The 21,761-nt window shown below is 39.8% G+C and overlaps 1 protein-coding gene and 1 pseudogene across 5 annotated transcripts; both read left to right on the top strand.

Annotated features, from left to right (window-relative positions):
• Window positions 1-1,426: 1,426 nt before the first annotated feature.
• On the top strand, window positions 1,427-9,047 carry LOC143847545 (cellulose synthase-like protein G3; annotated as a pseudogene). The gene is made up of 6 exons (XR_013235071.1): window positions 1,427-2,040; window positions 3,969-4,118; window positions 4,359-4,484; window positions 5,489-5,917; window positions 7,696-8,043; window positions 8,416-9,047. The product of XR_013235071.1 is annotated as a cellulose synthase-like protein G3 (transcript).
• A 3,115-nt stretch (window positions 9,048-12,162) lies between these two features.
• On the top strand, window positions 12,163-19,504 carry LOC143847542 (cellulose synthase-like protein G3). 4 transcript variants are annotated; one of them, XM_077356420.1, is made up of 7 exons: window positions 12,163-12,775; window positions 12,869-12,925; window positions 13,618-13,767; window positions 13,950-14,075; window positions 14,850-15,284; window positions 17,931-18,278; window positions 18,855-19,504. In XM_077356420.1, exons 1-7 carry the CDS (start codon window positions 12,188-12,190, stop codon window positions 19,401-19,403), a joined length of 2,253 nt encoding a protein of 750 aa, XP_077212535.1. In that variant the 5' UTR covers window positions 12,163-12,187; the 3' UTR covers window positions 19,404-19,504. The 4 variants fall into 4 exon arrangements, with proteins under 4 accessions (XP_077212535.1, XP_077212536.1, XP_077212538.1 ...); XM_077356423.1 differs by having other exon boundaries at window positions 12,724-12,775; window positions 12,865-12,925; XM_077356421.1 differs by lacking the exon at window positions 12,869-12,925.
• The last annotated feature ends 2,257 nt before the right edge of the window (window positions 19,505-21,761 follow it).

Raw genomic sequence — 21,761 nt, 5'->3', positions numbered from 1 at the left:
CTCTTTCCTTTTGTGGTAAAAGTCTCCACACCTATCAAGATGGATTGACGAGATATTGGATACGGTGGAGGGAATTGACATCTCATTTAAGAAAATAAGATCGGCTAACACTAACAGTGTGGCCGAAATATATAGCTAGGGAGGGTGCCTCCCGAGTTGGAAGTCATCAATTTTCTCCCTCTTTGATGAGGTTTAGTGTAGTAATGCTTTGGTTTCTCTTGTAGCTTGTTTTGTTTTGATCATCTTGATCGTCGAGGGCTTTTCCCCTACTTCTTTTCTCTACTAATATTATTCTTTGCCATTCATAAAAATTCTAGAAAAAAGGCATTTCAACCAAAGCGGAATAAGAATTCCACCAGGAAAAATATTCCTACATTTTCTCCCTCTAATTCCGCTCCGGTGTCAATTCTGTTCACTTTTTTCAAACCATACATCTGGGTATCATGTGGAATCGTAATAGGATGCCGACTCCAATGCCTAATTCCGACAATCCAAACGCACGGTGCAGGGGAAAAAATTCATAAAAAAAGAATTTCCAGTGTAACATGAAAGGGAATTTTCTTACAAAATGGGTAAAAAATTTTATTTCTGAAAAAGAAAGGGGAATAATATCCCCCCCCCCGGCGGATAAAATCCCACCCTTTAACGTTATTCGTTAAGTTTAAAGGCAAAGAAAAATGTTAAAATTTATCCTCAAACTGTGAATCATTCTCACAGAAACCGTTACAGGGGGTGATTTTATCCGTTTAAGGGGGGGTGCGAATATCATTTATCTATTTACAAAAAATTTAAACAAATGGTTGAAAACTAACTTTTCAAGTAAAATTTTTTATGTGAATTTTTTTTCCTATATCTAAACCGACCAAGGGTACTAGACTGAACGAAGGAGCACGTCTGCATGTGGTAATAGTCCAGATGGGGCCAATCCATTAAATTTGATTGAGCATGTCATGTGTACCGCTCACGTCAGATTATTTTAAAAGGTTTACGTTGAGCATTTGCTGAAAATGAAATCAATTTAGGTCATGTTTGTCAAACATGGCCTACCATGATTTTTTGTTTTTTGTTTCCTTGTTTTTAGGGTTTTCTTTTCTGGCCACCAATTCATTTTTTACCCTCTCGAGTCTCTCCACTCCTCCCACCCTCTCTATCCCTCTCACCACTGAAGAAACTAAATTTATCATAAAAAAAAGAAGAAGAAAAGAATAGCGGTCGGCTGGTAGCCATTTGAAGGGCACCATTATCTTAACCCTTTGATTTGTCTTTTCTAATGATTGTGGATCATTGCTTTTTTTTTTTAATCTATCCATTTGAAGGGCACTAATCAAAGGGTTAAGATCATTTTGGGGCTCACAATCCATCAGTCGTCACAGTCTCAAACGAACAGGGCCTTAGAGACTATAAATAGAGAGGCTCACGACTCAGTTGTTCTTAGCTGCTTCAAGAGAGAAGATGGGAGGCATGCGAGAGCATCAAGCACTCCCACCTTTTCACAAGCTCGAGGTCGAGCCTCGAGCCATGCTCAATCGCGTGCACGCAGTGTTTTACACGTGCGCCATCTTACTCTTGTTCTATCATCGGTCCCTTAATCTCTTTCACTCCATCGGCTTCTGTTCTTTCTCTTTCTTCCTTTCTTTGTTACTATCAGATATAATTCTTGCCTTCATGTGGTCTACGACTCAAGCCTTCCGATGGCGGCCAGTCCGGCGCTGGGAATATCTCGAGAACCTTGCAAGAGCAATAGACGATAGGGATTTTCCGGCGCTCGACACATTCATTTGCACGGCGGACCCGTACAAAGAGCCCCCCATGGGTGTCATAAACACCGCACTTTCAGTAATGGCGTTTGATTATCCAACAGATAAGATGTCGGTCTATGTTTCGGATGATGGCGGATCGGAGCTCACTCTCTATGCTTTCATGGAGGCTGCAAAGTTTGCCAAGCACTGGGTACCCTTCTGTAGGGAGAATAAGATTGAAGTGAGGTGCCCGGAGGTTTACTTTCGGACTGCTGATGGTGCTTGCTCCTATGCGATAAAGGTATCACAAAAACTGGAAGTGATATATTCGCACCCTTTTCTTCCTCGAGCCAGCCCTTTAGTGTACTTATGACTGCTTTTTTTACACAGGAAGGCTTGGGCCGGGGAACAAAAGGGGAGAATATATCAGTTCCCAAAAAAATATGATCGAATTAGTACAATTTTCTTTTCAACTGTGATTTTATGGCCCTCTTCGTTTGAGATTGTGACATCCGATTGTAGCCCCCAAACTGATTTTGAGTCTAACACTAGGTTTAGGGGCTCACAATCGGTTATCACAATCTCAAATGAAGAGTTAAATTTTTACGGTAAAACTAAAAAATAAAGATAGAGGTGGAAGGTGATTCCTATAAATTCATTTCTTGGGCTCAGAATAAGAGCTAGTGTAGGTCCTTAGAGAGTAGCTAGGTTTTCGGAAGAAATCTCTTCTTTCCTTTGTCCATATTCCTAGAAGCGCCAACTATATCTTGCAAATCGATTTGCTAAATCAGGGGCCTTGTGGGATTCCTTGTATGTTGGGCGTTCAAGCTTAGCCCACTGACCTATTGTAATATTTGTTAGATTTTGATTTTCAAAATCTTATTTTTTGGTCAAAAGATAGTGTTCGAAAAATGTCTTCTAAGTGTGTTTTGGAAAAAGGAAAAACTTTTCTTTGAAAAAAGTTACTTTTTACAAGAGAAAAAGAAGAGTGCAAAAGTAGTGTGAAAATGATAGTCCCATACCGACTCATAAGAAAGAAAAAGTTGGGCTTATAAAGGCTTACTATTTTCTCTACTTTATTATGGTGCTCAATGGGTCTTAGCCTTGGGTTGAATCACAGGACGCGCACACGCGCGCGCGGCGTGGGCAATGGGCTATAGGGCGCATCGTAGCGAGGAGCGATTGGAGCCTTTCATTTTTCCTGATTTGATCCGGACCGTTGGATCAAGATCGACTTGGCTCGGTCATGTAGGTAGACCGAATGGTTCGATAGGGTTGGGCCTGAGTTCGGGCCCAACGGTTGGCCTAGCAGGCCTAGGGGCTCCAATGGATAGTGCGTGAGCGGGTGCAATCCGAAGCGTCGGGTCGTAATGTAACAGCTAGTGGAAGATGACCATTGGATGGTGTCCCATCTACTCAATGGTCAAATGCCCAAAGGGTGCGATCTGCACCATAGATGGGCAATCTAGCGGTTCGGAGTTGAAAGAGTTTTTACACAAGCTAACGGTCACTCCAGGATTGATCTGACCCGTAGAGTCGCGATTAGACACGATCTAATGGTTAGAATTCAAATCCGCTGAAAGGATGTCCAGAAATGGTGTTTTTCAACGGGAAAAGCCACCATAAGCTCTATAAAAACAGTAGAAAATACTCATTCTATACAGAATTCGGATTTCTACTTTGGCATACCCAAAATTGCTATTTCCAGCACAATTCTCTCTCTCTCTAAACCTCTACAAAGTTTTTGTTTTTACTATTTTAGAAGTTCTCTTCAAGTATTTTGTTTTCTGCAAAAACAGAACACTTGGGTCTCAATTACTTGAAAAATTCAAGGGTGATTCAAGCTTGATTCCGTTCAGTGCAGAATGTCGTCAAGCAATCGGTTTGGAACCGAGCTTCATTGTATCTTAGAGGCGAGTTCGTGGTCCTCTTTGCACACTACTGGTGGAGGCGAATATCGTCTTAAGGAAAGCGTTTATGCGCCTTGAAGCATCTTCTTATCTTCTTCTCAACCAGTACACGGATAATTTTCCAACAATATTTTCTCACTTTTAATATAGTTATCTTTTGCTCAAAAAAGTTATCAAAATTCCTTGCACAGTGAGAGGCTCCAATTATCTTCAAAAATTAGCATTGCAATGCATCTCTAAGCCGCAATTCAAGGCTAACTAATTGTTTGTTTGATTGATGTGTATATTATTTCCAATAATATAATAATTTGTTTTGCAGGTGATGTATGAGAGCATGAAAGATAGGGTGCAAAGGGTGGTAGAGAGAGGGCACATCATTGAAGATCAGATCACGAGCGAAGAGGAACGCAAGGCCTTCAAGAAATGGACGACTGGATTCACTCGGCAAGACCATCCTACAGTAATTCAGGTATACGTTTAGTCTCTATCAATTAGGAATAAAATGTTTAGGCCACTGATAGCCACACGACCGTATTTTGATAATGGGATGAACTCACCATGTTTTCAGAGGACTGCCATTATTAAATAAGAGAGTGTGGATGTCATTTCCCATATATATATATATATATATATATATATATATATATATATATATATATATATATATATATATATATATAACAAAACACAATTGAGATGCTTGGAACAGGTTTTGCTAGAGAGTGGCAAAGACAGAGATGTTGCAGGCTATGAATTGCCAAACCTTGTCTATCTCTCTAGAGAAAAATGCAAATCTTCTCCCCACCATTTCAAGGGTGGAGCCCTCAATGCTCTGGTAAGCACACTACAAATCAATTACTTTAAAACTCAGTCGAAAACTCGGCCAAGGAAAAATGTGTTGTTTTTAATGACTGATGACTGCAAAGTCACGGTCGAATTAAAGGAGTTTTTGATTAACTTGGTGGTGCAAAATTCAAACTCGGACAAAAACTCAGCCAAGTTAAATCCGAGTTGACTCAGCCGTGTCATTGAATGACTCAGAGAGTTTTTGAATATATTGCCTCCTTGATATGTACACATCTACTTCTATTTGTACATCGATTATTTGTTTAAAACTCAGACTCAGATGAGAGCTTGATCAGGGTAAAAGTTCGTTGTTTTGAGAATCCAAAGGATTGGCGAGGTCAGTTTTCATTTTCTCAATCCAGTCAAGGGAGTTTTTAATTGACTTCGTAAAGCAAATTTGAGACACAAAAAAGGCAAAAGCCAATGTAAATCCGAGTCAACTCAGACGAGCCATTGATTGACTCAAAGAGTTAGGGGGGTTTAGAAATAAAGTTTTTATATGATGCCCGAGCATGAAGTTGCGTGTGGGCATCACCGCATTGGTATTTGATACAACAGCAGCCCACTTTTTAAGATGCTGCTGTTAGATCAAATATCATGGGTGGTACTTTTGTCGTACCACCCACGCCGGACTTCATGTGCGAGCACCATATAATTTCACCTAAAAATAAGTCATCACACTATAATCATAATTTCAAAACTCCCCCATGTCATAATAGACTCTCCTGGGTCGACTCCCTTTGGATGTGTTCTTGTCCGAGTCTATGTTTTCTCTCCTCAAAGTCAATCAAACTAGCCTCCTTTGACTCTTCTGAGTTATGACCACGCTAACCCGGGTACACAACCACGGGTTGTTGGGCACTTGGGCTGGGTCGACTAAGATTTGTTTTGACCCGCATCTGGGTTTTAAAACGTTGTCTACAAAGACACATTCCTGTTGACTATTTATGTTGTTGGTTTTAATTCATTCATTAATTTTATGTAACAATGAAGCTCCGAGTATCGGCAGAAATGAGCAATGCACCGGTAATTCTCACCCTAGATTGTGATGTGTACTCCAACGATCCTCAAACACCACGCCGGGCAATGTGTTACATCATGGACCCAAATAAGGCCCAAAAACTCGCGTTTGTCCAATTCCCTCCGTATTTCCATGGTATCAACAAGAACGACATCTACGGCTGTGAATACAAGTGCTTGATTCAGATCATTCCGAGTGGGATGGATGGGCTTTTGGGCCCAGTCTATGTTGGCAGTGGATGTTTCTTCCAACGAAAAGCTTTCCATGGGCCCCCATCATCGCCAGAGTTGGAAGTGCTAGATTTCAAACACAAACACAGGCCCATGGCGTCTTTACGATCCGAAGCAGTCTTAAGTGTAGCAAGCTGCACTTATGAAAATGGCACAAATTGGGGCTCCAAGGTATGCAAGCTTTATCAAGCCCCATATTAGTAGTATAAGGTCATTGTCACCAGAAACTTTGAATAATTGAAATTTGGGTTTTGCTAGCCAATTTCGCAGAAAGCCATTTTACAGCTGGCTTCTGCATGTGAGAACAGCCAAACAGGTTGACTTTTTGGCAGATTTTGTTTTAATAATATATTTCATATGTGGTGGCCATTCTCACATGCAGAAGCCTGTCGCGAAATGTCTTTCCGCAAAATTGGCTAGCAAAATTTCTTATATTTTTAGGCTAGCAAAACTCATTTTGTCTTTTATTATTTAAACAGCGGTCAAAGGTTATTACATTTCCAAATTTGCCCTTAGAAGGTAATTAAACCAGAAAATACAGGCCGAGTTTGTGCAATTATTAAAACATGGTAATGCCAATATCAGTAGCTTATTTGCAGTGCCAATATAGTGGCCTATTTTTATATCATATTTTTCACTTTTAGAATAACCCTAATAAGTAAAAATTAATTTTCTAATTATCTCCTAAAACTATATCCTACATCAATAATGAATTTGAATAATAATTCATTAATTTCACATAAATAATGTCAAAATAATTGAAAATGACATTATGGTCAAAAGTGAAAACTGGCCTTACACCCTAATCTAGCAAATAGATGCATTTAAAAAAAAAAGCTAAATGATAAAAGGAAAAAGATCACAAGTTTAAATCATCCTTGCATTTTTTGTTAGAGATTTTCAAAATGTTTTGGGTAAATTCAAAATATTTGAAAGTGTTTTATCCAAATAAAAGGAGAAATAAAACAGATTTTCAAACAGGGTCGGTCGACCGCGGATTGGAATCTGGAAATGTTTATGATTTTCAGAAAGGTATGCCCGGTCGACCGTGGTAGCCCGGTCGACCGCGGTTCTTTGGATCGGAAAAAATAAACAGTCCATAAGCATATCGGAGGGCGACCGTGGGTAGCCCGGTCCACCGCGGCTACGCAAAAATCTATTCGGGAGAAAAATGGACACATTTTTTCACTTCCAAATTTGAATATCTTCGTGTCCTTTTGCTTCACAACAGTCATGGATGATTTCAAACTCAATAGACACTTTATGAATGATCCAAATTAGTTATATCGCGAAGACGTGCGATCTAACGGCCATTGTACAAGCCAATCTAAATGGTACTTTGAAGGGATGCTTTTAACATTTTAAATGGTACTTTGAAGGGATGCTTTTAACATTTTAAATGGTACTTTGAAGAGATGCTTTTCACATTGAAAAGACATTTATGGCTCTATAAAAATAGCAGAAAATATGTCTTTTGGGAGTGAGTTATTGCTGGATCTTTCCTCTCTGGAAATCTCCTACTCTCTTGTTTTAAAGGTTGAGTTGTATACAAAAACAGTGCACTAAATACTGTTTTTCTACATAAACAGTTTAAGTGAATTTTTCTAAGGCTTGTAATTCTCAAAGAGTGTTTTGGGTTTGATTTCGCTTGTGCAAAGCGTCGTCAAACATTTGTAGGATATTCCTACAAAGCTTAATTGTATCTTGGAGGCAATTCGCGGATCCTCTTTGCACACTACTGGTGGGGGCAAAATTTGTCTTAAGGAAAGTGACTACACGCCATGAATCATCACTACTAATTGATCTTAGATCTCCATCAACAACAGATCCCACCAACATTTTTGTAGTATCTGATTTAGAAAAATAAGTAGATATACTAGTTGCATATATTAAAAACACTTGAGTTTTTCCTTAGGGTGGATCATAATATGTGGTTCTAAAATATGCAGGTGGGCTTCCGATATGGATCGTTAGTAGAGGACTACTACACGAGTTACAAACTGCATGCCGAAGGGTGGGAGTCCGTGTACTGCAACCCTGTGAGGCCGGCGTTCTCAGGTGAAATGCCGATAAATCTCAACGATGTGCTTTCACAGAACAAGAGATGGTGTATTGGGCTTCTAGAGGTTGGCTTCTCCAAATACAGCCCACTTACCTTTGGTATCACCAAAATTTCGTTTCTCATGGGCATGTCCTATGCACACCCTGCATATTGGGCTACTTGGGCTTTTCCCATTACGACATATGGTTTCCTCCCTCAATTGGCTCTCCTCAATGGAATCCCCTTATTCCCAAAGGTGTAATCTCTCTCTCTCTCTCTCTCTCTCTCTCTCTCTCTCTCTCTCTCTCCCCGAAACTACTAGTTACTCCAAAAGCTTAAGCTGTTGGAGAAGGTGTTATTTAATCTTTTGTACTTTAACACTCCCCTCACGTGTGGCCCCTCTTTTTAGGGTTGGCTTACACGTGGCACATGTGGCTCCTTTTTTTGGGTTTGGCCATTCCACGTGGATTTTGCTATCAAGGAGGTTTGAACCCAGGCATTTGTTATGATTATTTAATCTTTTATACTCTCTCTCCCCCCCTCCCCCCCGCCAAAAAAAAAAAAAAAAAAACTCCCAAATCTTTCTTATAATCCTAAATTTGTTGATAAAATAATGGGTATTATGTAGGTCTCAGATCCATGGTGCTACTTGTACATATACCTGTTTGTGGGTGGGTACGGACAAGATCTCATCGACTTCCTTATAGCCAGAGGGACAATCAGAAAGTGGTGGAGTGATCAGAGGTGTTTCATCTTACCTATTTGCTCTCATCCAATTCACATTTAAGCTAATCGGAATCTCCGCTTTCGGTTTCAATGTTACAAGCAAAGTGATCGACCATGAACAGCAGAAGCGATACGAGCAAGGAATCTTTGATTTTGGGGTCGCGTCCCCATTCTTCGTTCCACTAGCTACCGTTGCCATAATCAACTTGATCTCTTTCACTTTGGGGCTTGCTAGAGTGTTGCAGCAGGGAAAACTAGAAGAAATGTTTGTGCAATTGTTCATATCTGGTTTTGTGATGGCAAACTGTTGGCCAATTTATGAAGCCATGGTTTTGAGAGGTGACAGAGGAAGGATTCCCCCAAAAATCATGGTCATATCTGTTTTTCTATCATGTGTTCTTTACTTAGTCGCCTCTATCAGGCTTAAAATCTGAAGATGGGATCCATTTTTTGAGTTTGTGAAGAAGGCCTGCCACTTCTTCTGCTTTGTACTCCATTCTCTCATATAAATATGGGCTTGCGTGATTGTCATTATTTCATTTGTTATCCCTTGAATTCTCTTAGAGCTTCGATAAAATGCTAACATCAACAATGAAAACAAAAAAAAAAGAAGCGCAAAATGGGATTGAGCCTGTAGTTCAATGGTCAAGGCTTTGTTCTTAGAGGTGAGGTTTAACCCTAGCTTACCTAAGAAATAAAAGTAAAAGGCTAACATTAAAACAGCGGTGCCCCATATTAATTGGCCCTTGCACCTCCCTTTCTAGTCAGACCTTTTCCCCTGCATCCACCATTATCAATTGTGCTTCCCCAGCTTTAAAGGGAACATTTTTTTCTGTTAAAATTTCGAGCGGTAATTTCGTTCGAAATTTCGTTTTTTAAAACCCGATTTAATAATAAATTGAAAGTATAAATGGTCGGAAATTTAGGGCAAAATGACCGAAATTTTGGTAATTTTGTCCTAAATTTCCAAAATTTCGTCCAAATTACCCAAATTTCATCCGAAATTTCACACCATGCACCAAAAATGCATAAAAAGGTTGAAGTATATATCAAATTTGAGGCATCCATGAGACCCCCCTCGCACAATCCTAACCGTACATTCCAATGAGATTTCTCTCATCTCGCTTATTTGACGGTAAGGAAGGATAGTCGGATGAATGCTTTTTTGGGTTTGGGCATCTCTGGAATAGGACCCACAAGATGAACGGTTCAGATTAAGAAATTGGCTTACAACATATTCTTCAATGTCCTTGATCCATTCTCTGTGTGATTTGATGTCATCACATGAAAAACCAAGGAGCTTCACTCCTAGCTTCTCAAACTCTTTTGCGTATTCAGCCATCTTTGCAAGCTCAGTCGTACATACAGGTGTGAAATCCCCTTCACACCCACAAAAAGAAGATTAATTAATGAAAATACAAAGGGCAATGATATATTCACCCCCTTTTCTTTCCTGGCCCACCCCCTTTGTAGTTTAAAAATAAAAGAGTTTCATGAATACCTAGGTGAGAAGTTTGGAGAGGTTGAGTGCATGGAGAGCAAGTGGAAGGTGACTCGTCTACTTAAGAAGTTTGGAGAGGTTGAGTGCATGGAGAGCACACGGCATGGCTGCATAGAAACTCATGATTCATCACATGATGACATGTCCAGCCTTGGGAACCGAAATTTCGGTACAACAATCGAAATTTCCGAAATTGCGCCGAATAATTCAGCGTTTCTACCGAAATTTCCGAAATTGCGCCGAAATAATTTAACGTTTCAGGTATATGCGATTTCGGTGTCGGTCTCCGGTCTGAAATTTAAAACCATGCCTATATCACAGGGCTAAATTAACATTGTTATAAGTTAAATGATGTTATTATTGGCTCAAATTATTGGAAAAGAACAAAGAGAAGGGAAATAGTCTGCCAGTTGTAGAATTTTGTAGCTACCGAAAAATCAATGATAGAAAGCAGGATAAGCACCATTTTTTTTTTTGTACTTGGGACAGCCCCTAAGTGTAAAAGGGTAGTCACGAATAAACTAGAGGAGATTGTTATATCAGTTCCCTTTTGTTTGCATACAATGAGAGTAACTTGTGGCCGTGGACGTGGCCGACTGGCCGTGAAGGAATAGAGTAGAAAAGTTAATTGGTGGTCTACAAAGGCAGGCGAAAACATTAGACTTTTTCAACTCAAACAAAACTCTCTTGGAAACGAGTTTGTCCTTTCATAGATGGTGACACCCAAGCTTGGCATTATCATTGAATATATTCCACAGACAAGGTCATGGTGGTGTGGTTTGATACTAAGTGGGATTAGGTGTACAGAAAACAAGATTAACCTTAAGTTGTGTTTGAAATTTGAATTGCCGGGTGGGGGAAGAGATTTGAGAGGGCATGAATGAGTAAAGGATCAAAAAATCAAATCACAATTTGAGTGGAGTTTTCTGTTTCCTTGTTTTTAGGGTTTTCTGGCCACTAATTCATTTTTTACCCTCTCAAATCTCTCCTCTCACCCGCTCTATCGCTCTCACCACTTAAGAAACTAAATTTATCATAAAAAAAAGAAGAAAAGAATAGCGGTCGGTCGGTAGCCAAACATGGCCTTAATCTCAGCTGGGCCCAGTATTAAGATAAATTTAAATTGTAAAAAATCCGCCGGAATTGCACCCATTATCTTAACCCTTTGAACATGGCCTTAATCTCAGCTGGGCCCAGTATTAAGATAAATTTAAATTGTAAAAAATCCGCCTGAATTGCACCCATTATCTTAACCCTTTGATTTGTCTTTTCTAATGATTGTGGATCATTGCCTTGTTTTTAATCTATCCATTTGAAGGGCACTAATCAAAGGGTTAAGATCATGCGATGTACAAGATTCCGAGTTCATCATATTCATGATAAGTTGCGTCAAATTGCACTTTTGTTTGTAAATCTATTTCGTATGTGGTCGGGCTCACATGCATGACAAGCAGTCTGATTTTCTGGTTGGATGGCAAAGTGCTCTTAATTGAAAATTATAAGTGGCAGTGAGAAAGGTAATAGATTAGGATTGCAACTTGGGCTGGGTCGGGTTGGGTTGAGGCGAACCCTAGTCCACCCGAGATAGCATCCCCTCAACCCGACATAACCCAACCTAACCCAAGCCTCGGGCCGAAGATAGTTAACTCTAACCTGAGGATGGTCAACTCTAACGCAACCTGCCTCTAAATTTCTCAACCTTAAAATGAACCATCTAACATGTTTTTTTCTAATTGGGTTCTGGTTAGCTTGGGACCAAAAAAAAAATCAACAACCTTAAGATTTTGAAAATCACAATAAAATTAGAGGGCAAAGTTGGGTTCCGGCTTAGGTCAGGTTGTCCAAGACCTCAACACCAACCCAACCCGACCCGACCCAAAATCGAGTCGAACCCATTTTGTTTGGGTTAAGCCCGACCCAAGTTGCACCCCTAGTCTAAGATAAAGAATGGGTGGTAGGTATGTAACGAGGGGTACTGACATCACGCTTAGGCCCTGTTAGTTTCAGAATGCGACAACGGATCGACTGTGAGCTCCAAAATGATTATTGGGTCCAATAATCATTTTGGGGCTCACAATCCATCAGTCGTCACAGTCTCAGACGAACAGGGCCTTAGAGACTATAAATAGAGAGGCTCACGACTCAGTTGTTCTTAGCTGCTTCAAGAGAGAAGATGGGAGGCATGCGAGAGCATCAAGCACTCCCACCTTTTCACAAGCTCGAGGTCGAGCCTCGAGCCATGCTCAATCGCGTGCACGCAGTGTTTTACACGTGCGCCATCTTACTCTTGTTCTATCATCGGTCCCTTAATCTCTTTCACTCCATCAGCTTCTGCTCTTTCTCTTTCTTCCTTTCTTTGTTACTATCAGATATAATTCTTGCCTTCATGTGGTCTACGACTCAAGCCTTCCGATGGCGGCCAGTCCGGCGCTGGGAATATCTCGAGAACCTTGCAAGAGCAATAGACGATAGGGATTTTCCGGCGCTAGACACATTCATTTGCACGGCGGACCCGTACAAAGAGCCCCCCATGGGTGTCATAAACACCGCACTTTCAGTAATGGCGTTTGATTATCCAACAGATAAGATGTCGGTCTATGTTTCGGATGATGGCGGATCGGAGCTCACTCTCTATGCTTTGATGGAGGCTGCAAAGTTTGCCAAACACTGGGTACCCTTCTGTAGGGAGAATAAGATTGAAGTGAGGTGCCCGGAGGTTTACTTTCAGACTGCTGATGGTGCTTGCTCCGATGCCATAAAGGTATCACAAAAACTGGAAGTGATATATTCGTCCCCTTTTCTTTCTCGAGCCACCCCTTTAGTGTACTTATGACTGCTTTTTTTACACAGGAAGGCGTGGGCCGGGGAACGAAAGGGGAGAATATATCAGTTCCCAAAAAAATATGAATTAGTACAATTTTCTTTTCAACTGTGATTTTATGGCCCTCTTCGTTTGAAATTGTGACAACCGATTGTAGCCCCCAAACTGATTTTGAGTCTAATACTAGGTTTAGGGGCTCACAATCGGTTATCACAATCTCAAATGAAGAGTTAAATTTTTACGGTAAAACTAAAAAATAAAGCCAAAGCTTAAAACTGTAAGGTATTTAATAGGTATAGAGAAATTTTATTGAATATTATATTTAGAAGGCATAAAGAAATTTACATTTATATTGTATTTAATAGTATAAGAAAATTTCACATCTATAAAGTTCTAAATAATGTTTTCCCACACAAACCATGTGTAGAATACACGTTTGATTGTAACCCTCCGATATTATAGGTGCAAAAGGAACGGCACGGTATAGAAACCTCCACAAATTAAAGAGCTAGGGTCTCTGGGAACATGGTTGGGTGTTGCATATTTACAATGCAGGAGGCCACTAGCTGGTCAAGGCCCAGCTATGCCACAGACCAACAAATGGATGATTAAGATCATCCAATAGAGTAGGTCCCACTATACTTTTGGTTTCATGTGCGCCTACATGTACAACTACCATGTAAAAACCTCTAGTATATATAGATATGGGAGTCAAGAACAGTTAAAGGCAGTGGAGTGCAAAGACATTTTAGTGTTTTAAAATATAATAATTTGTGTTGCAGGTGATGTATGAGAGCATGAAAGATAGGGTGGAACGGGTGTTAGAGAGAGGGCACATCAGTGAAGATCAGATCACTAGTGATGAGGAACGCAATGCCTTCAAGAAATGGTCGACCGGATTCGCTCCGCAAGACCATCCTACAATAATTCAGGTTTACCTTCAGTCTCTAATCAATTAGGAATTAAATTTTTAGCCTGGTGATATCCGCATGACCATGTTTGATAATGGGGCGAACTCACCTTGTTTTACATAGGAGTGTATTATTAAAAAAGAGAGTGTAAATATCAATTCCCTTCCTTATATATAACAAAGCAATTCTGATACTTGGAACAGGTTTTGCTAGAGAGTAGTAAAGACAGAGATGTTACAGGCTATGAATTGCCAAACCTTGTCTATCTATCTAGAGAGAAAAGCAAATCTTCTCCCCACCATTTCAAGGCTGGAGCCCTCAATGCTCTGGTAAGCACAATACTTTTCCATAATTGAGAAAAGAGCTCCTATTCCCTAGAGTAGATTACTTACCTACTCCCTAGCTTAAAATACACTGGGGGGCCACATTGTTTGGGTGAGCCAAACCATTCATCTAATGGGCCCACACATAGATAGGGTGTGCCCAAAAAATCAGATCCATAGGATCATCTCAACCTTACGATTTGTGGAGGTAAAAATGGACGTCTATAAACCTTCACAAAGACTCGGAGAGTTTTGGAATAGTTTGCCCTATTGCCTCCTAGTGATGCTGAAATTTTGACGGTTTTATACATTCTAGAGGATATTATACATCTTAGTTTTACTTCAATTTTCACATCGGTTATTTGTTTTTATCCGGGGTTTAAAACTCGGACTCATATGAGAACTTGGTCAAGGTAAAAATATGTTGTTTTGAGAAAGCGAAGGATTGACGAGGTCAATTTTCATTTACTCAGTTGTGTCAAAGGAGTTTCTAATTGACCTGGCAGAGCAAACTTGAGACTAGAACAAGAACAAAGTCATAGTAAATCCGAGTCGACTCAGACACACCTTTAATTGACTCAAGGAGCTTGGGGAGTTTAGAAACAAGTGCATCATCACACTCTACAATCATAGTATCAACCTCGTCGTGTAGAGTCAAATAAGATTTGCTATTGGCAGCGTTTTGACATGCATCCGCGTTTTAACAGACAATCACACATTCAAATTAAATATTTATGTTAATGATTTTAATGAATTCATTAATGTTATGTATCCATGAAGGTCAGGGTATCAGCAGAAATGAGCAATGCACCGGTAATTCTCACACTCGATTGTGATATGTACTCAAACGATCCTCAAGCCCCACGTCGGGCAATGTGTTACATCATGGACCGGAATAAGGCGCCAAAACTCGCGTTTGTTCAATTCCCTCAGTACTTCCATTGTATCGACAAGAACGACATCTACGGCTGTGAATACAAGCGCGCACTTCAGATCAATCAGCTTGGGATGGATGGGCTTTTGGGCCCCGAGTATGCTGGCACTGGATCTTTCTTCCAACGAAAAGCTTTCCATGGGCCCCCATCATTGCCAGAGTTAGAAGTGCTAGATTCCCATCACAGGTCTGCAGTGTCTCTTCGATCCAGAGCGGTCTTAAGTGCTGCACAACATGTAGCGAGTTGCACTTATGAAAATGGCACAAATTGGGGATCCAAGGTAAGTAAGGTTTATTAAGCCCCATATTAGTAGTATAAATTGGAGGGAAATGATGAATTCACCCCTTTCTTTACATGGGACAGCCTGCTTCAGTGTATGTGGCTATCAGGCCCGTTGAATCCTTACCGCATGAAGTACATCAGCAGCCCCTCTGCAATCATAGTTACACTGGAGCTGGCTGTCCCAAGTAACAAAAAGGGGCAGATGTATCACTTCCCAAATTAGAATCATAGGTTCAAAATTGTTCGAATAATTTAACATTATAATATTTTTAGGGTACTGATATTGGCACTACCATGTTTTAATAATTGCACTAACTCATTTTGTCTTTTATTTATTAAATAGCTGTCAAAGGTTTGTTACAATTCCCAAATTGCACTCTAAAGGTAATTAAAACAGAAAAGACAAGCTGAGTTTGAGCATTTATTAAAACTCGGTAGTGCCAATATCAGTACCCTATTTGTAGTTCCAATATCAGTATCCTTTTTATATCGCGTATTTTGTACTTTAGAATAAATAGACCAAGTAATTGCAAAATTATTTTTCTAATTAAATGCAAATTTCCGAATTAATTATGAAATTGAATAATAATTCATCAGTTTCATATAATTCATCAGTTTCGCACATAAATATTGTGAGGATTTCAAAATAATTGAAAATGACATTATGGTGAAAAGTGACCTTCCCCCTAATCTAGCAAATAGATGCATTTTTTTTAAAAAAAAGAGATAAATGATAAAAGAAAAAAGATTACAAGTTTAAATTATCCTTACATACAGTTTTGTAGTATCTGATTTAGAAAAATAAATAGATATACTCATAGTTAGGGGTGCAACTCGGATCGGGTTGAGGCCAACCCGACCCAACCCGAGGAACCCATTTTTCCAACCCAACCCGACCCATCATGATTTCCCACCCTGCTGGGCTCAACCCGACCCAACCCGATTTGCAATTTCCTCAACCCGACCCAACCCGATTTCCAATTCGGGTCTGGTTGACCCGTCCATCATGCACATGTTTTCTTTGTGGTCCCCACTTTTTTTTTGCTCACATTCCTGCACAGGCATCCACCATATAAAAACTCTTTGTAACTGAAGGATAAATTTATGTTGACCTCTTATACATATATGTTTTATTTTTAGGTAATTAGAAAATACTAAAATAGTAAAATACGGGAAAGATAGAAATTAGAAAATAGTTACGGGAAAGATGGAATAAAATTTGGAAATTGGAATATTCACTCGTTTGCCGTTTGAAAATTTTATACATATCAGAATTGGACACCCCAACCCGACCCAACCCGATTTCCAATTCGGGTTGATTTTTCCCAACCCAACCTAAATTCGGGTTCAACCCGACCTGAGTTCCACCCCTACTCATAGTTGCCAGAGTGGGAAGCAGGTGTGAGAAGCGATGTGGAAAGCGAGGGGTCTGGAAAAGAGTAAATGCAGGAAGCGAAGCTCTAAAGAAAGTAGAGTGAAAATGTATATGGGAAGCATCATTGAAAGTAGGGGTGCAACTCGAGTCGGGTCGGGTCTAATTTTTACAGGAAAACCCGAGATACCTAAACCTGACCCTACCCAATTTAGTTTCTCGGGTTGGGTCGGGTTTTCATTTTTTAGCGTAGGATAGTGACTAATTTTAAAGATTCTAGAAAAAAAACAAATCTTCACACCAAAAATTTCTAAAATTATGTCATCAAGTGTATAACTTTAAGAATGACACTATATTTTCACATAATAGACATGATCACCTCAATCAAAACAATTGTATCAATATATTCGAAAATAATTTTCTATGTTATTCAAGAGATATTTAAGAAAGTCACAGTGCACCCATATGAGTCGGGTCGGGTTTCGGGTATTTTTTCCTTTAAGCCCAGCCCTACCCAAGATTGAGTCGGATTTTCCAATTTAAAACCGACCCTACTTAAGATCCATGATTTCTAAACCCAACCCATGTTATTTTCGGGTCAGGTCAATGCGGGTCGGGTAAAACCCGACCCAAGTTGCAACCCTAATTGAAAGTCAACATGAAGCATGTAAGAAGTTCATTAGAAGCAAACAAGTACATAGAAAGAATAGGATTGTAGTAGGTTAGGGAGGAAGGGTTAATATGGGTAAGGATTACAAGTAGAAAATAAGACTTCATGACTAATTAGAATTACAAATTTTAGGAATTTACAGTTTCAAATGTTTTATTCACACACACACTCACACATATAATATTAAGATTTTTGAAAAAAGATCCACATAATTTTGATTTAAATTAAGATGTATTTTTAAAAAAATATTCATTTGGGAAGAAATAATGACCTAAATAGGAAGAGTACTCTCAATTAAGTGGAAACTTGTAGGAAGCATCTGGGAGGCATGCTTCTCCTAAATTTGGGAAGCAAGAAGAACTTAGCTTCCAATGCGAGTTTCTGGGAAAGCGAGCTTCCCATCTAAGAAGTTTCCGGTAACTATGGATATACTTGTTGCATATATTAAAGGCACATGAGTTCTTCCTTATTTTTCTCTAACTCTTCCCAAGCATTACTCATTTTTTGTTTTTGAATACTTGCCTGGTGAATTATTTTTGTGTTCAAACTTTGTAATTGTGGTTGGATCAAAATATGTGGATTACTACACTTTGTAATTGCAGGTGGGCTTCCGATATGGATCGCTAGTAGAGGACTACTACACCGATTACAGATTGCACAGCGAAGGGTGGGAGTCCGTGTTTTGTAAACCGACGAGGCCGGCTTTCTTGGGTGATATGCCAATCCATCTAAACGACGTGCTTTCGCAGAACAAAAGATGGTGTATTGGGCTTCTAGATGTTGTCTTCTCCAAATACAACCCCCTTACCTTCGGTATCACCAGAATTTCATTTCTCATGGGCATGTGCTATGCACACTATGCATATTGGGCTACTTGGGCTGTTCCCATTACAATATATGGTTTCCTCCCTCAATTGGCTCTCCTCAATGGAATCACCTTATTCCCAAAGGTACAAGAAAACTCCCTTTCTTCTCCCTCTCTCTCTCTCTATGTGTGTGTGGGTGCAACTTGTGTCAGGCTCAACCTGAACGCGAAGGGTTCAACCAGATTTCAGCTTGGGCTGGGTTGGGCGTTAGGGTTTCGAAAAGCCAAAATCGGGGTGGCTTAGGGTTGCGGGCATGGGCACCCCAACCCGCCCCGAACCCGACGTCCGTCTTCTAATTTTGTCATAATTATAAATATCTCAGGGTCATGATTTTGTGTTTTTTTTTTTGTTTTTTTGGCCCTAGGCTAGAACCCAACTCTACCGATCCGATTTGGAAAAAAAAAAACAGTTTAGATGGGCTGAGTTAGGGCTGAGAGATTTATACGCAGGTTGGGTTAATGTTGACCATCACCGACCCATGGCTCGCGTTGGGTCAGGGTAGGGTTGAGGGAATGGTGTCTCTGGTTGGGCTAGGGTTGTCCTCAACCTGACCCAACCCGGCCTAAATCTCACCTCTCTCTCTCTCTCTCTCTCTCTCTCTCTCTCTCTCTCTCTCTCTCTCTTAGTTCTGATGTTGATAAAATGATGAACATTATACAGGTCTCAGATCCATGGTTCTATTTGTATATATACCTTTTCGTGGGTGGGTATGGCCAAGATCTCATCGACTTCCTTATTGCTGGAGGGACGATCAAAAGGTGGTGGAATGATCAGAGGATGTGGATGATCAGAGGTGTTTCATCTTACCCCTTTGCACTCATCCAATTCACATTCAAGCTAATTGGAATCTCAGATTTTGGTTTCAACGTTACAAGCAAAGTCATTGACGATGAACAACGCAAGCGATACAAGCAAGGGATCTTCGAGTTCGGGGTCGCCTCCCCATTGTTCGTTCCGCTGGCTACAGTTGCCATAATCAATTTGATTTCCTTCATTGTGGGGGCATCTAGAGTGTTGCAACAGGGAAAACTAGAAGATTTTTTTGTGCAATTGTTTATTTCTGGTTTTGTGATGGCTAACTGTTGGCCAATTTATGAAGCCATGGTGTTGAGAAGGGACAGAGGAAGGATTCCCATGAAAACCATGGTCATATCTATTTTTCTAGCTTGGGTTCTTTACTTAGTGGCCTCTATCACGCTTAAAATCTGATGATGAGACCCATTTTCTGAATGTGAAAGGAGGCCTACAACTTCTGCTTTGTACTTCATTTTCTCATATAAATATGGGCTTATGTGATTATAATTATTTCATTTGTTATCGCTTTAATTTGTTTAAGAGCATTTGATATAATGACTTGTTAGAAAATGTAAGATCTATATGTTAGATTGGGGGTAGCTCTCACCGTTGGATCATCATTGTGTCAGCTAGATTAGAAAACTTGGCCAATCGAGGTAAACTGGCTAGATTAGGCAGCTGCATTAAATTAGTAATTAGGCTGGATTAGAATATTCTATTCGTATCTCTTTCCATCTTTATCATATTCTTCTTTCTATGTTTATTATGTAAGTGCTTTGTATAAGCAACATTGACTCTCTTTGTAATTGGTTCAGAAATTAGCAAAATCTTCTCTATATTTTACATGGCTAACATTGTCAGTGAAAGCTAAAAAAAAGGCTAAAAAATGGGACTGAGGCTCTAGCTCAACGGTCAAGGCTTGTTCGTCAACTTGTAGGTCGGAGGTTCAATCCCTGCTAAATTAGAAGAGCCGTACTAATATCATTGCAAAATTCACCGAATAATAGAGAAAGTCTTGATATTATTCTTAATTTTTTGGTGCCCTAATTTTAATGGCCCTTGCAGCCTCCCTTTCTAGTCAGACTTCAATTGAGCTTTTGCCCTAGCTTGCCCAATAACAATCGAAGCATTTAAGCAACTGCTAAATTGTATGATCATTACAATGGAGAGAGCCTTCACATAATACTCCCATTGCTCATTTCCTGCAGTAACAGTATCTAGAATCGGATTCGCATCCTAGTCCCCACTAGTGTCGGAAATGAGCTCATTTGAGGCATTCAACTCTTTCTTCAATGCTCTGTCAATAGAAACTTCTGCTTGTAATAATTTGGTTTAGAAGGGGAACATTATTGTAAAAAATAGGTTAGGGTGTGTATCCAATACTTTTCAGAAAGTACAATGGGGCCTATTTACAGGATGATCTAAACTGTTCATTTGTTGGGCCACAACGTAAATAGGCTGTACCCATAGATTATCTCCATGGGATGATCCTAACCCTCCTATCCTTAGAGGGAATGCACAGGGAATGCACATGACAGAAACCTCTATAGATCGGAGGTTTAGGATAATCATGAATGAAGACAAAATCTGCTGAAAAGTGAGCCTGTGTGGCTGCTCTCACATGCAACAGTCCATCCGCGAGAAATGCCTTCTGCGATGAACGAAACAAATCCCATTTTGTTGTAAACTGAATAGTTCTCAAGTATATTTAAGGGTGAGTGAAATTACTCTGAAGTCCAACAACTCCAATGTAACATGCATTAGTTGCCAAGGAAAAATGATAATGAAGCTGATGCAAGTACATTGGAAGAGTCATCCATCACTAGCAGTGACAAGATAGTCTTTTTTTCTTCCAAATAGTCATGATCATTTTTTTGTTGTCCCATAGCACATCCAAAGTGGTAAAGCATACAAGATTATTGTAAATCACCACCACAGCTATAGTGGAGAATGGATCGACCATTAATTCCATAGGTTACCACCTAACCAAGACTTTGTAAGTTGCTTGAGCTCTTATTTTTAATTATTTCGTAACAAAATTCTCTGGGGTTCTCATTTATCTTTTGCTTCTTTCTGCATCCGTTCTTCACAGATTTCTCCTTAAATAAGCTATAGGTGATTCTAGTCTTTCAGATATATTTATGAAAATACACCCAAATTTTTCGAAGTAAATTCACTAGACTTGGCATTTCTTAAGCCCTGTAATCTATATCAATACTTCTGGTTGAACATTCTAGTGAAGTCATGCCTCGAAACACCAAAAAACTGCAGATATGCCAACAATAATATTGTGGCCAAAACTGATTGACAGTGTTTTCTAGAAACTAAAGAAATTAAATACAAAATGTCAAATAAATCAACAAAAATGCTGGATATATTATTATTTGTTTGTGTGGACCCCGATCCGGGAGAGAGGCGATGAGGGACGAGCCCCACGCGCTAAGGTCTCTATGGATCATCCACGTGAATGGAGAGCTCTACCAAGGAACTCTCGAAAGAAGAAATGCCTCTCACAGTATGAGTGGCGATATAAAAGGTGAGATACCTCTCGATTCGGGGACTAGCCCAGATTCGAGGCGTACCTTAAACAAAGAAGAGTCGCCATCCAAGGAAAAAGGCAAATGGGCCCTGGATCCCATACTATGCTCTGTTGCAACGGATAACCAGAGATATAAAATAAGGTTCGTGCCTGGTTACGAATTCGGAAGGTCTAAAGAGCACCTCATCCGCCCAAGTGCAAACACCTGGTCTCTTATGCCATTTACTTAATAA

This window comes from Tasmannia lanceolata, unplaced genomic scaffold (genome assembly GCF_043159265.1).
Source record: "Tasmannia lanceolata isolate RefF3 unplaced genomic scaffold, GAP_Taslan_0.1 ptg000015l, whole genome shotgun sequence".
Lineage (NCBI taxonomy): Eukaryota > Viridiplantae > Streptophyta > Magnoliopsida > Canellales > Winteraceae > Tasmannia > Tasmannia lanceolata.
Note: the sequence above shows the minus strand (reverse complement) of the source record. Positions and strands in the feature narration are given on the sequence as shown.

Excerpts from the sequence above, each read along its gene's own strand:
- LOC143847542 (XM_077356420.1), top strand. The coding sequence starts at position 12,188 with ATGGGAGGCATGCGAGAGCATCAAGCACTCCCACCTTTTCACAAGCTC. Across the intron at positions 12,926-13,617 it reads TCCCAAAAAAATATGAATTA|GTGATGTATGAGAGCATGAA; the intron begins GTACAATTTTCT and ends TTTGTGTTGCAG. Across the intron at positions 14,076-14,849 it reads CTGGAGCCCTCAATGCTCTG|GTCAGGGTATCAGCAGAAAT; the intron begins GTAAGCACAATA and ends GTATCCATGAAG.